This window comes from Zootoca vivipara, chromosome 17 (assembly GCF_963506605.1).
Source record: "Zootoca vivipara chromosome 17, rZooViv1.1, whole genome shotgun sequence".
Classification (NCBI taxonomy): domain Eukaryota; kingdom Metazoa; phylum Chordata; class Lepidosauria; order Squamata; family Lacertidae; genus Zootoca; species Zootoca vivipara.
The window spans coordinates 13,040,006-13,053,617 of NC_083292.1; the positions used below are offsets into that span (position 1 = coordinate 13,040,006).

General features: G+C 45.0%; 1 protein-coding gene across 1 annotated transcript in view; it reads left to right on the forward strand.

The window, feature by feature from the left end:
* The window catches only part of LOC118075872 (protein HIRA), a 56,928-nt gene that overhangs the window by 18,084 nt on the left and 25,232 nt on the right, over positions 1 to 13,612 (forward strand). The window contains exons 3-8 of the mRNA XM_035098234.2: positions 4,769 to 4,879; positions 6,622 to 6,712; positions 7,447 to 7,541; positions 10,204 to 10,299; positions 11,364 to 11,524; positions 12,963 to 13,130. Of these exons, the coding sequence (XP_034954125.1) occupies positions 4,769 to 4,879; positions 6,622 to 6,712; positions 7,447 to 7,541; positions 10,204 to 10,299; positions 11,364 to 11,524; positions 12,963 to 13,130 (722 nt within the window). The remainder of the gene's footprint in view (positions 1 to 4,768; positions 4,880 to 6,621; positions 6,713 to 7,446; positions 7,542 to 10,203; positions 10,300 to 11,363; positions 11,525 to 12,962; positions 13,131 to 13,612) is intronic.

Sequence of the window (13,612 nt, forward strand, 5' to 3'; positions counted from 1 at the left end):
TATTGCATAGGAACCTGGAATGTAAGAACCATGAGTGGAGGTAAGCTGGATGTGGTCAAAAATGAGATGACAAGAATAAATATCGACATCCTGGGCATCAGTGAACTAAAATGGAAGGGAATGGGCGAATTCAGTTCGGGTGACTATCATATCTACTACTGTGGGCAAGAATCCTGTAGCAGAAATGGAGTGGCCCTCATAGTCAACAAAAGAGTGGCAAAAGCTGTAATGGGATGCAATCTCAAAAATGACAGAATGATCTCGATACGAATCCAAGGCAGACCTTTTAACATCACAGTAATCCAAGTTTATGCACCAACTACCGGTGCTGAAGAAAGTGAAATTGACCAATTCTATGAAGACCTACAACAACTTCTAGAAATGACACCAAAGAAGGATGTTCTTCTCATTACAGGGGATTGGAATGCTAAAGTAGGGAATCAAGAGATAAAAGGAACAACTGGCAAGTTTGGCCTTGGAGTTCAAAATGAAGCAGGGCAAAGGCTAATAGAGTTCTGTCAAGAGAACAAGCTGGTCATCACAAACACTCTCTTCCAACAACACAAGAGACGACTCTACACATGGATATCACCAAATGGGCAGCATCGAAATCAGATTGATTATATTCTCTGCAGCCAAAGATGGAGAAGCTCTATACAGTCAGCAAAAACAAGACCTGGAGCTGACTGTAACTCAGATCATCAGCTTCTTATAGCAAAATTCCAGCTTAAACTGAAGAAAGTAGGAAAAAGCACTGGGCCAGTAAGATACAATCTGAATCAAATCCCTTATGAATACACAGTGGAAGTGAGGAACAGGTTTAAGGATTTAGATTTGGTGGACAGAGTGCCTGAAGAACTATGGATGGAGGCTCGTAACATTATACAGGAGGCAGCAACGAAAACCATCCCAAGGAAAAGGAAATGCAAGAAAGCAAAATGGCTATCCAACGAGGCCTTACAAATAGCGGAGGAGAGGAGGCAAGCAAAATGCAAGGGAGATAGGGAAAGATACAGGAAACTGAATGCAGATTTCCAAAAAACAGCAAGGAGAGACAAGAGGGTCTTCTTAAATGAGCAATGCAAAGAAATAGAGGAAAACAATAGAATGGGGAAAACCAGAGATCTGTTCAAGAAAATTGGAGATATGAAAGGAACATTTCGTACAAAGATTACCATAATCAAGGACAAAAGTGGTAAGGACCTAACAGAAGCAGAAGACATCAAGAAGAGGTGGCAGGAATACACAGAGGAATTATACCAGAAAGATATGGAGGTCTCGTACACCCCAGGTAGTGTGGTTGCTGACCTTGAGCCAGACATCTTGGAGAGTGAAGTCAAATGGGCCTTAGAAAGCACTGCTAATAACAAGGCCAGTGGAAGTGATGATATTCCAGCTGAACTATTTAAAATTTTAAAAGATGATGCTGTTAAGGTGCTACACCCAATATGCCAGCAAGTTTGGAAAACTCAGCAATGGCCAGAGGATTGGAGAAGATCAGTCTACATCCCAATTCCAAAGAAGGGCAGTGCCAAAGAATGCTCCAACTACCGCACAATCGCGCTCATTTCACACGCTAGCAAGGTTATGCTTAAAATTCTACAAGGCAGGCTTAGGCAGTATGTGGACCGAGAACTCCCAGAAGTGCAAGCTGGATTTCGAAAGGGCAGAGGAACCAGAGACCAAATAGCAAACATGCGCTGGATTATGGAGAAAGCTAGAGAGTTCCAGAAAAACGTCTACTTCTGCTTCATTGACTATGCAAAAGCCTTCGACTGTGTCGACCACAGCAAACTATGGCAAGTTCTTAAAGAAATGGGAGTGCCTGATCACCTCATCTGTCTCCTGAGAAATCTCTATGTGGGACAAGAAGCTACAGTTAGAACTGGATATGGAACAACTGATTGGTTCAAAATTGGGGAAGGAGTACGACAAGGTTGTATATTGTCTCCCTGCTTATTTAACTTATATGCAGAATTCATCATGCGAAAGGCTGGACTAGATGAATCCCAAGCCGGAATTAAGATTGCCGGAAGAAATATCAACAACCTCAGATATGCAGATGACACAACCTTGATGGCAGAAAGCGAGGAGGAATTAAAGAACCTTTTAATGAGGGTGAAAGAGGAGAGCGCAAAATATGGTCTGAAGCTCAACATCAAAAAAACCAAGATCATGGCCACTGGTCCCATCACCTCCTGGCAAATAGAAGGGGAAGAAATGGAGGCAGTGAGAGATTTTACTTTCTTGGGCTCCTTGATCACTGCAGATGGTGACAGCAGTCACGAAATTAAAAGACGCCTGCTTCTTGGGAGAAAAGCAATGACAAACCTAGACAGCCTCTTAAAAAGCAGAGACATCACTTTGCCGACAAAGGTCCGTATAGTTAAAGCTATGGTTTTCCCAGTAGTGATGTATGGAAGTGAGAGCTGGACCATAAAGAAGGCTGATCGTCGAAGAATTGATGCTTTTGAATTATGGTGCTGGAGGAGACTCTTGAGAGTCCCATGGACTGCTAGAAGATCAAACCTATCCATTCTTAAGGAAATCAGCCCTGAGTGCTCCCTGGAAGGACAGATCGTGAAGCTGAGGCTCCAATACTTTGGCCACCTCATGAGAAGAGAAGAATCCTTGGAAAAGACCCTGATGTTGGGAAAGATGGAGGGCACTAGGAGAAGGGGACGACAGAGGACGAGATGGTTGGACAGTGTTCTCGAAGCTACGAACATGAGTTTGACCAAACTGCGGGAGGCAGTGCAAGACAGGAGTGCCTGGCGTGCTATGGTCCATGGGGTCACGAAGAGTCAGACACGACTAAACGACTAAACAACAACAACAACAACAACAATTTAATAACAGTCTGTAACTGGTTTCCTTTCTTTGCATTGGCTGGCTCAACCCCTTTCTGTTAATCAAATCAACGATGCAAACAAACCTTGTTGCTGTTTCTGAACAGTGACATCTGATAATCTGAGTAAATCGTCTTGGCCATTTCCCTTTCTTAGGTCATAAGTTTGAATAATCATTCTAGCTATTTGTCTCCATATGATACTGTTTTGTTGTTTTGATTTCCTCCTGGAATCCAACCTGCAACTACACAATCCCTTAAACCCTGTCAATTTTAGCAAATCTGTATGCTATGGGCTGGGCTGCAGCTTTTGTTTCTGCGTAGACAATTCAGTTTCCCAGTGCCAAGGGCAAATTAGCTGAATGTATTTTGAATGGGAATGTATGGGATAGCTCAGCTGCTAGAGCACAAGACTTCTAATCTCAGGGCCGTGGGTTTGAGCCCCATGTTGGGCAAAAGATTCCTGCTTTGCAGGGGGTTGGAATAGATGAGCCTTGTGGTCCCTTTCCAACTCTACAATTCTATGATTCAGCAGTTCTGAATTCTATGGTTCTATGAAACACCGCTTGGATGCCAAAGAGTTGTAGGCTGTTATCCCAAACTTTTTCAAAGAGGACCAGATTTGATGAAGTGAACATGTGTGAGGGCCGACCAAAGTTGTTGAGGACATTTACTGCCACGGGGGCCAGATTAAATTGACCGGCGGGCCAGATAAGGACTTTGCACATGCCTGCTGCAATCCTATATAGTTTTACTTGGAAATAAATCCCATTGGACTCAGTGGTGCTTCCAGCCAGTGGCCCTCAACCAGTCAAGACTTGAAACCCACCTCTGACTTCCAATCTGCAACATAGGACCCATCTGATTTAATGCTGGCGCTGTGGTTAACCACTGAGCCTAGGGCTTGCTGATCAGAAGGTCGGCAGTTCGAATCCCTGTGACGGGGTGAGCTCCCATTGCTTGGTCCCAGCTCCTGCCAACCTAGCAGTTCGAAAGCACGTCAAAATGCAAGTAGATAAATAGGAACCGCTACAGCGGGAAGGTAAACAGCGTTTCCATGTGCTGCTCTGGTTCGCCAGGAGCGGCTTTGTCATGCTGGCCACATGACCTGGAAGCTGTACGCCGGCTCCCTCGGCCAATAATGCGAGATGAGCGCGCAACCCCAGAGTCGGTCACGACTGGACCTAATGGTCAGGGGTCCCTTTACCTTTACCTTTAGCATTATAGTAATGCATATTATTGAACCCTAAAATGGCAATTCACAGAGCAATATACATAGTGCTACTTCTGCATTACAACTGAATGAAAACGAATCCTGCAGTGTGACAAGAGGAAAGGCGTGAGCATGCCGTTGCCCAGAAATGTGCATTTTTACTTATTTATTTTGAATGGCTCCTGCCTTCCTCCTTCCACATTGCGGCACTGGTGGAAATTGATAAAATGAGCATTTTGTCCGGCGAATGCGTCCTGGTCCAGATAAGCATGCAGTGCTCCTTTGGTCTGGTCAGCCGAAGCTGGAATCCAACATGGCGGCAACAGCTTTGCTGCGGACCACCTGATGTGGCCTTGCAACCTATCTCTGGGCCCCAACCCAGGCTGCTCAGACCTATGTCCTGAGCAGATTTGTTGTGTGCTCTATCCAAAGCAACAAGTGCAAGTATTTACTCTTGTGCAATGGAATTTACGCCCCCCCCTCTTGTTACACCTCCCCCCCCAAAAAAACATCAGTTCTGGGTTTCCCCCTCAACCCTCTGGAGCAGATTGGAGAGGAAGGAACCCACCCACCCCACAGTGTTGCACTGCCAGTCTTTCTCTATTTGATCATCATCATCATGGCAGCCTACAGGTAATGAAAGTATTCTCTGTGTAAACGCCAACACGTTTCTGTAAAATGGTATGTTGATTTCTCTTTCTCCTTAGGACAGGATTCTGGGAAGGTTGTGATATGGAACATGGCTCCCGTCCTCAAAGAGGAAGATGAAAAGAACGAGAATGTACCCAAGATGCTCTGTCAGATGGACAATCATTTAGGTATTGTAGAGCAGGGGAGGGCAGACTTCAGGCTTGTGGGGTCTAGGAGAGCTCCAACATCCAGCAGGGTGGTTAGGTGCAACAGGCATACAGTAAGGATCAAAGGATTTTGAGACGTGGAATTTGTTTGACTGCTTTTTAGTACAGTACCAGAAATGGACAGAGCTCACAGCCCTTCAGCAGATAAATCCGCTTCTGGTTTACCCTTCACCCCCAGCTCTCGTAATTTCAGACGTATAATTTTAAAGGGCCAGGGCCGGAATTTTGTTCTTTAATAATTGATAGTCAGAAATCCTTGACCATTTACTGAAAATTGCCCAGAGATATAACACTACATCTCTTATCTACCTTCTATCTATCCCTCCTGGAGAATTACATTTCCATTTCGGCGCTGTTTGGTCAGTAAAGTGCGAGGAATGGCATGGAGTCGTGTTCTTCAATGTTGGGTCCTCAGGTGTTGTTGGACTACAACTCCCATCATCTTTCACAATTGGCTAAGCTGGCCAGGGATGATGGGAGTTGTAGTCCAACAACATAAAGGGGGGGGGAGGGTCACAGGTTGAAGAACTCTGGTGTAGAGAACCATGGGCCTTAATTGCATATCGGAGGATTTTAGACTTTGAAAACTGCTTTAAATGTTACACTAAGCCATGGTTTGGTGTTAAGGAATGACCCATCTTCTTGCATGCCCCCCCCCCCGCTTGTTCCCCTTTTTAGAAATAACCTTTCTGATGTCCAGGGATGAGCGGGTTGTACTATAATGCCAGATGTTACTCATTCTCAGTGCACCATTTTTTAAAAGGACCTTAAGTTATGCCACTGAAATATTTGCCCGGTGACCCATTCATTTTAAAGGAGAACAGAGGCTGTAAAGATTAAGGCCAGGCTTCCTCAAACTCGGCCCTCCAGATGCTTTTTAGCCTGCAACTCCCATGATCCTTAGCTAGCAGGACCAGTGGTCAGGGATGATGGGAATTGTAGTCTCAAAACATCTGGGGGGCCGAGTTTGAGGAAGCCTGATTTAGGTGCCCATACACACGACCTCCTCCAATATGACCCAGCCCAAGTTGTGAGATAAGCATCTATGGCCTTGCCCTTTATCCACCGCCAGAATATGTATGTGGGTACAAAAGACAGAGTCTTTCCAGTTGAGCATTGAGCATATTGAATCTTGTCATTGGCAGTTAATACCTGCTTATCAAACGAAGCATACTGCTATTGAGAACATTATATTTCTTTGCCTCTGATGTTGCTGAGTTTTCGTTTCGTTTTATTTTGCTTTCCTGGGTTCCTGTTTTACAGACATGACATTATGCCGCTTTGCTTGGCTTGTAAGCTGTTTGGTCATTGCAGGTGGAAAAAGCAAAAGTTCTAAACAATAAGTACATTTCAAATACTTGTTTGGTTGGTAACACAACATCTCTGAAGAAAAGCATTGTTTGAAATGTAGGCAATCACATTTCCTTCCCTCTTCATTCATGGTTAGTTACCCCCTCCACTCGTACTGTTTGGTGGGTGCAGCCCACACCTCCCACTGGTGGGACAGAAACACAATCTGTTGCTGCAGCTGAGATCCAGTGCATGAACACTGTAGAAAGATAAACACGCCATTACGATTATCAGAAGCATACAGAGAGAATTGCAAAGGGTGTGAACCCATAAATAATACTGCGAACTATTCTGATGTGCCTCGATATAAAAATCCACCTTCTTTCCGTTTGTGTGTGTTTCTTCCATTTTAGCATGTGTGAACTGCGTACGATGGTCAAACAATGGCATGTATCTGGCTTCCGGGGGAGACGACAAGCTGATCATGATTTGGAAAAGAGCTGCGTAAGTGTGCTGCCTGCCCCAAATTTACACCATTCCTTGTTCTCTGAACGTTTGTTGAATTATTCCCTGTGTAAACACTTTCTAGAATACGAAAAGCTAATTTTTTTTTGCCCAGGCTTCCCCTGACCCACAAGGTTGCACCCTGACTTATACGTCTCAATCTCCTGAATTCCAGTTTTACTTGCTTTTACAGTCGTACCTCTGAAGTTGAACGCCTTGCGAGTCAAACGTTTTGGCTCCCAAACGCTGCGAACCCGGAAGTGAGTGTTCCGGTTTGCGAACGTTCTTTTGGAGCCCGAGTGTCCGATGCAGGTTCCACGGTTTCCGATTGGCTGCAGGAGCTTCCTGCAGGCAATCGGAAGCTGTGCCTTGGTTTCCGAACGTTTTGGAAGTTGGGTGGATTTCCGGAACGGATTCCATTCGACTTGCGAGGTACAAATGTATATGTTTTGATATTGGTTTTCTTTGTTTTAGGTTTGTATTTTTGTTCCAATGAATGTACAGAGTCTACACTGCTTATAGTTTTTTTTTTTAAAAAAAATATTGTGGTTAGGCTTTTGAATAAAATGAAGAAATTAAATAAATGCAGGCTCCCTATTAAAAGTCTCCTCTAAATGTGGGGTGGGGTGAGGTTTTTGTTTGCTAAAGTTCATATCAACTGTTGTGGTGGTTCTCAAAGGGATTCTGCCATGTGTTTGCTTTTGGTAACTCTTGTTCCCGTCTTTCTTCCATAGGTACATTGGGCCGAGCACAGTGTTTGGTTCCAGTAGTAAACTTGCTAACGTAGAACAGTGGAGGTGCGTCTCAATCCTTAGAAGCCATTCAGGGGGTAAGTGTGTTTGAAACACTGGAAGATGCTCACAGTGTGTTTACTTGTTCTCAGAACCAATCCAAAGTTCACTCCCTGCTATCTGGTCTGCTTTAGAATCATAGAATCATAGAGTTGGAAGAGACCACAAGGGCCACACCTTCAAAGCATTCTTGACATATGCCTGTCAAGCCTCTGCTTAAAGACCTCCAAAGAAGGAGACTCCACCACACTCCTTGGTAGCAAATTCCACTGCCGAACAGCTCTTACTGTCAGGAAGTTCTTCCTAATGTTTAGGTGGAATCTTCTTTCTTGAAGTTTAAATCCATTGCTCCGTGTCCGCTTCTCTGGAGCAGCAGAAAACAATCTTTCTCCCTCCTCCATATGACATCCTTTCATATATTTGAACATGACTATCATATCACCCCTTAACCTTCTCTTCTCCAGGCTAAACATACCCAGCTCCCTAAGCTTTAGATTGATGGTATTTGGCACCCAGTAGAATGGTCAGCATTGTTTTCCATTGCACTGCTTCTGTGCAGTTATTTACATCCCCACTTAACAGGTGGCCAGCTGGATAAAAGGCAGCAAATAGCAAGAGTCATACCCTATGAGCTCATCACATAGTCATTACTGTACTTTTCCATGTATAACACGCCCCCGTGTATTTTGGGGGACTCCAATTTCAGAAGATTGCCCAGAGTTATTCAGCTTTCTTTTTTTGGGAGGGGGGGGGGAATGCAGTGAATCACTAACCCCAACAGTTAAAATCGCTCGCACTGCTCACTGACAATCGCTTGCGTCTGCAACAAGCGTCTGCCCAATCGCCAACACCAGAACTAGTTACCCCTTGACGCAGCGACCAATCACACACCAAATTGCCAATGACAATCTGCAACTCGCGGCTGCAACCAATTACCTGTCCCCCCTGCCCACTACCCGTGTATAAGACGCCCCCAGTTTTTAAACCTTATTTTAGAGCTTAAAAAAACCTAGTCTTGTACACGGGAAAGTATGGTAATTTTGCTCTGTATTTTCAGCAGCTTGAATGTAATTATTGCAGGGGTTGTTGCAAATGCAGAGGTGCTATCATTCTGGCGATCCGCCTTGTGATGCTAAGATGAAGGGTGGTATACAAATCAAATTAAAAATTAAAATAAAACCTGAACCAAAACGTACAGAGTAAAACTACGGCTACTGATTTGTCTCATGTCAGGAGCGGTGCAAACGGCTTTGTGTTTTAGGATCTGAATTTGTTGTTTTTATTGTGAACCTAGCTGAGTGCACATTTTACACATTTTAAAAAATAAGTAGGTAAACTAGGAAAGAATTGGAAACGGGGTGTGTGTGTGTAGGGAGAAAAAATAATTTCCTGGATTGCTGGTTGCACATAGAGGGTTAAAAAAACGAGATAAATATGATATATGATTTTATATATATAACCAATATAAATTAACGCTGCTCAAGTCTTACATTGTTATATTTATTTGTATCTAGCTACAGGCCTCCAAGATAACTCGCAATAACAAAATAAGCACACAACAATCAGTAAAGGTTTTTTAAAGCTAAAATGGCAGCAGTAACTGGATAAAGGTACTGTACTGCTGCCAAATAGTCCCTGAAGTACAGTGACAGAGCCATCAACACAGAGTCCCTGTAAGCCATACAAAAGCCCAAACAGCTACTCTGTAAATGCTGATTGTACTCAGAGGAAGACGCATTAGAATTAATGGACCCCAGTTAGTTAGATCCATTAATTTCCTGTGTTCCACTCTTGAATACAGCTTAGATCAGGCATGGGCAACCTTGGATCTCCAAATGACTTGGAACTACAACTCCCATGATCCGTGACCACTGGCCCTGTTAGCTAGGGATCATGGGAGTTGTAGTTCCAAAACATCTGGAGAGCCAAGGTTGCCTATGCCTGGCTTAGATGGATAGAACCTTGTGTGCTGAATATGCCATTAAAACCATTTCCTCTTTCTTATTGTCAGGGTTTTTGCAACTACTCTTGAGTAACGACCCTCCACATGCTTGTCTTTCAGGAACTTTTATTGGTGCACATTATTTACAGTGAAGTGAGCTGCTGGTTTCATGTCTCATCAGTCCGATTCAGAATCCGGCACTGCCCCCTTTCGCGACCTTGACCAACATAAGAGTCGCAGGACAGCGAACCTCCTCCCCTTTCTCCTCCTCCTTAATTCCGGTGTCGGGGGGAAAGGTCTCCAGCCCATCTGAGTCCCATCCTCTCTTTCCCCCTCCCTCTCTTCCTGTATGAGGAGCAGTGGCTCTTGGATGTTGCCAGAGCTCTGGCACTCCCTCTCCGTCTCCTGACTTTCCCCTTCCGACCCTTCGCTTTCATTACTGCTGGGAGATGGGCTGCTCCTGATGAGGGGGGGCTGTTCCCTATAAGCCCTCCCCCTTACACTTATATTTGTGTGATATCCTAAATAAGCTTTCTTGGAGAGGAGTAGCACAGATTGAACAAATGAGTCCACTTACACACAGAGAGAGACTCATGTAAACCCCTTGACCATAGAATCTTAGATGTGGTTAGGTCGGCTGTGAATTTCAGTTCTCTGAACTCAAAGGGAGCTGTTAAGTGGATTGGGTGGCTAGTTTTCTGTTTCCCCTGAGAAATGGTTCACTTAAGGTGTGTTGCTGTTTTTTATATCCCCTACAGATGTCATGGATGTGGCGTGGTCTCCCCATGATGCTTGGCTGGCCTCTTGTAGTGTGGATAACACTGTTGTCATCTGGAACGCTGTCAAATTCCCAGGTATAATGCAGAGTTCTGACTATCAAGAGGTAATGGTTTTGTTTCATGGCGGCTGCCACTCAATATGGCAAACCTTTTTTAAACAAAACAAACAAAAACTTCCTCACCAACCCGGTTCACCCATATAGCGCTAAGCGAAGCCCATGGTTTAGCACAAATGAGCACCATGTGGGTTCCCGGAACAAGGACTGTGCCCTCTCCTGGTCCTGCTGCCGCCATGCTACCTAGGACTAAGCCATGGTTTGGCTTAGTGTTACGTTTGAACCTGGGCTCATGGTTTGTCTTGCTCCAGAAAAACCACATACAGAGGTACCTCGACTTACGAAGACGATCTGTTCCGCGGCCGTCTTCGTAAGTCGAGGTTTTCGGATGTCAAAGCGCGCTGTTGGCGCAAGCGCGAAGCGTGATTCCGTGCTTCTGTGCAGGCAAAAAAACTTCCGGGGTTGTCGACTTCGGAAGTCGAAACCTTCGGAAGTCGGAAGCGTTCGGATGTCGAGGTATGACTGTACTGTAACCAGGGTTTGTTCTCGGTTTACCACTTACGATTTGTCTGGCGAAGGCAAACCATGAGCCCAAACTCAGATGTAATGCTAAGCCAAACCATGGCTTATCCCCAGGTAGCATGCCAGTGGCAGGATTGAGAGAGGATTGCAAGGGCTGCGATCTTCTCTCTGGGAGCCCACGTGTTTGCTCATTTGCAGTAAGCCATGGTTTGACTTGGGGCTACATGCAAACTGGGCTACCGTGCTGACCTCATGAATATTATTGACCCTGTTAATATTATTGTCAGTCTTCCAGCATCTTCTCTTCTACCGCTTTGCAATTGTTAAGCTTTAGAGGATTATTCTTTCATACCTCCTAGCTGCATTTGTATGCAAGCAGCTTTTAAAAACAACTACTACTACTATGAATTCAGCATGATTGAATGCCAGCTTGTACCAATACATTGTCAGGTTTCAGTAGCATTTTAAAGCTCTCTCAGCTTTATCCAGTTAAATAGTTCGCGAAAAAGTCAGCATGTATTTTTTTTTAAAAAAATCTTTTTATCTCTTTGCTGCATGCAGAAATTCTCGCCACTCTGAAGGGACATTCTGGCTTAGTTAAGGGGCTCACCTGGGACCCAGTTGGGAAATATATTGCGTCGCAAGCAGATGACCGAAGCTTGAAGGTGTGGCGTACCATGGACTGGCAGCTAGAAACCAGCATCACCAAACCATTTGATGAGGTGTGTGTTGTGTTAGCCATCTCAACAACTCATCCTGTGAACAAACACAACTGCAGATGTGGGGTAGCTTTTTTAGCACAGGGGCTACATTGCTTTCCAGGTGGAGGGGCACATGCCAGTGATGGGCAGGGCCGGAGGAAGAAGTAGGAGGAGCAATGAATGTAATTTTAAACCTTCGTACAGGAGATGTCTTTCAAGACCTCCACAAGGGTTTATTTATCTGACCCTTATGCGTATCAAGATGTCGGGGCTCCCAGGTTTGCAGTTCTGGCTCACAGGACAAATGCAAACCGTTGTTTGGCGGTTCACATCCTGCAATCCAGGGGAAGGAGGACTTTACAACCTGCAAAGAGAAGTGGGCAAGTGTGAGTCCAAGGCACCTGCCCTCCAAGACAGGACTTTGCGCCAAACACCCAGCCAATTAAGTAGAACGGCCCCCAAACACAGCAGAGTAATTGAAGTACTGTAATACACATTAGCCCCTAAAGGTGTACATCTGTTAATCTCATACAGTCAAACCTCGGTTGTTGAACGTAGTCCGTTCTGGAAGACCATTTGACTTCCGAAACTTTCAACAACCAAGGCACGGCTTCCGATTGGTTGAAAGAGCTTCTTGCACTCAAGCGGAAGCCATGATGGACATTCAGGTTCCGAAAAACATTCAAAAACCTGAGCATTTACTTCTGTGTTTTCGGCGTTGGGGAGCCGAAACGTTCAAAAACGGAGCCGTTCGAGAACCGAGGTTTGCCTGTAGTCTAAAAGCAGCTAACTGAACTCCTGCTTCCTGGCCTGTTCTTGATCTGAGCTGAGCCGTAGCAGCTGACCGATTTTGCCTTCTTCCGTCAGGTGCCTTTGAAATGAGCAGGTGCCATCATTTCCAGGCTGAGCACCGTGTGCCGCTTTGGTCCATATATATTTGGGTGCCTGAGACCGTTTCCCCTCCCACATACAGCTTAGGAATTCAGTGTCTGTTCTCCCCAGTCGCTGCATTCTGAAACTGGGGGTTCACGTAGTATAGGCTTAAGACTTCTCCGGTTGCAAATCGTAACTTCTGTGCCCAACTGAAAACATAAGAACATACAGGGAGCCTCCTGGAAACGGCCAACGGCCCATCTAGTGAAGCATCCTGTTCTCACCGTGGCCAACCAGATGCCTTTGGGAAGCCTGTAACAGAACCTGAATGCAACAGCAGCAACTGGTATTCAGAGGCAGACTGCCTTCAACCGTGAAGGTAGAATGCAGCATCCCCAGCTAGCAGCCATTGGCAGCTTTATCCTCCAGGAAGCCAAAGTGGTTGGGTGACATGGGAACCGCAGATGATGCCAGTGACAGATAATACGTGTTGAATGTGGTTACAGATAAGGGTGTCATTTATCATTCATGAACTTTTGGCAAACGTGATGGTCAGTCCCTTCTGCGGCCTGATTTTACTTTTCAGTGTGGAGGAACGACCCATGTTTTACGTCTCAGCTGGTCACCCGACGGACACTATCTAGTCTCTGCTCATGCCATGAATAATTCTGGTCCCACGGCACAGATCATTGAGCGAGACGGGTGGAAGACCAACATGGATTTTGTTGGCCATCGCAAAGCAGTGACAGTGGTGGTAGGTTGATTTATTTAAAAGCGTTTATGAACTGATACATGTGCGCACACACACACACACACACACAGAGAGAGTGGTACCTTGGTTCTCAAACTTAATCTGTTCCGGAAGTCCGTTCCAAAACCAAAGCGTTCCAAGGCGCGCTTTCCCATAGAAAGTAATTCAAAATGGATTAATCCGTTCCAGACTTGTAAAAACAACCCCTAAAACAGCAATTTAACATGAATTTTGCTATCTAATGAGACCACTGATCCATAAAATGAAAGTAATAAACAATGTACTGCGGTCACACAATAAATCAGTAGGCTGAACTGGGTTCCACACAGTCACAAAAACAAAACAAAAAGAGCCACAAAAACAAAAACCCAAAATGAATAGCAAAAGGAGACAGACACCAGTGTAACACTCAAAACGGAAGTGTGGCCCTCAAATTGGAAGCGTAGCACTCAAAATGGAGCACATTCGGTTTCCGGAAAAAGTTT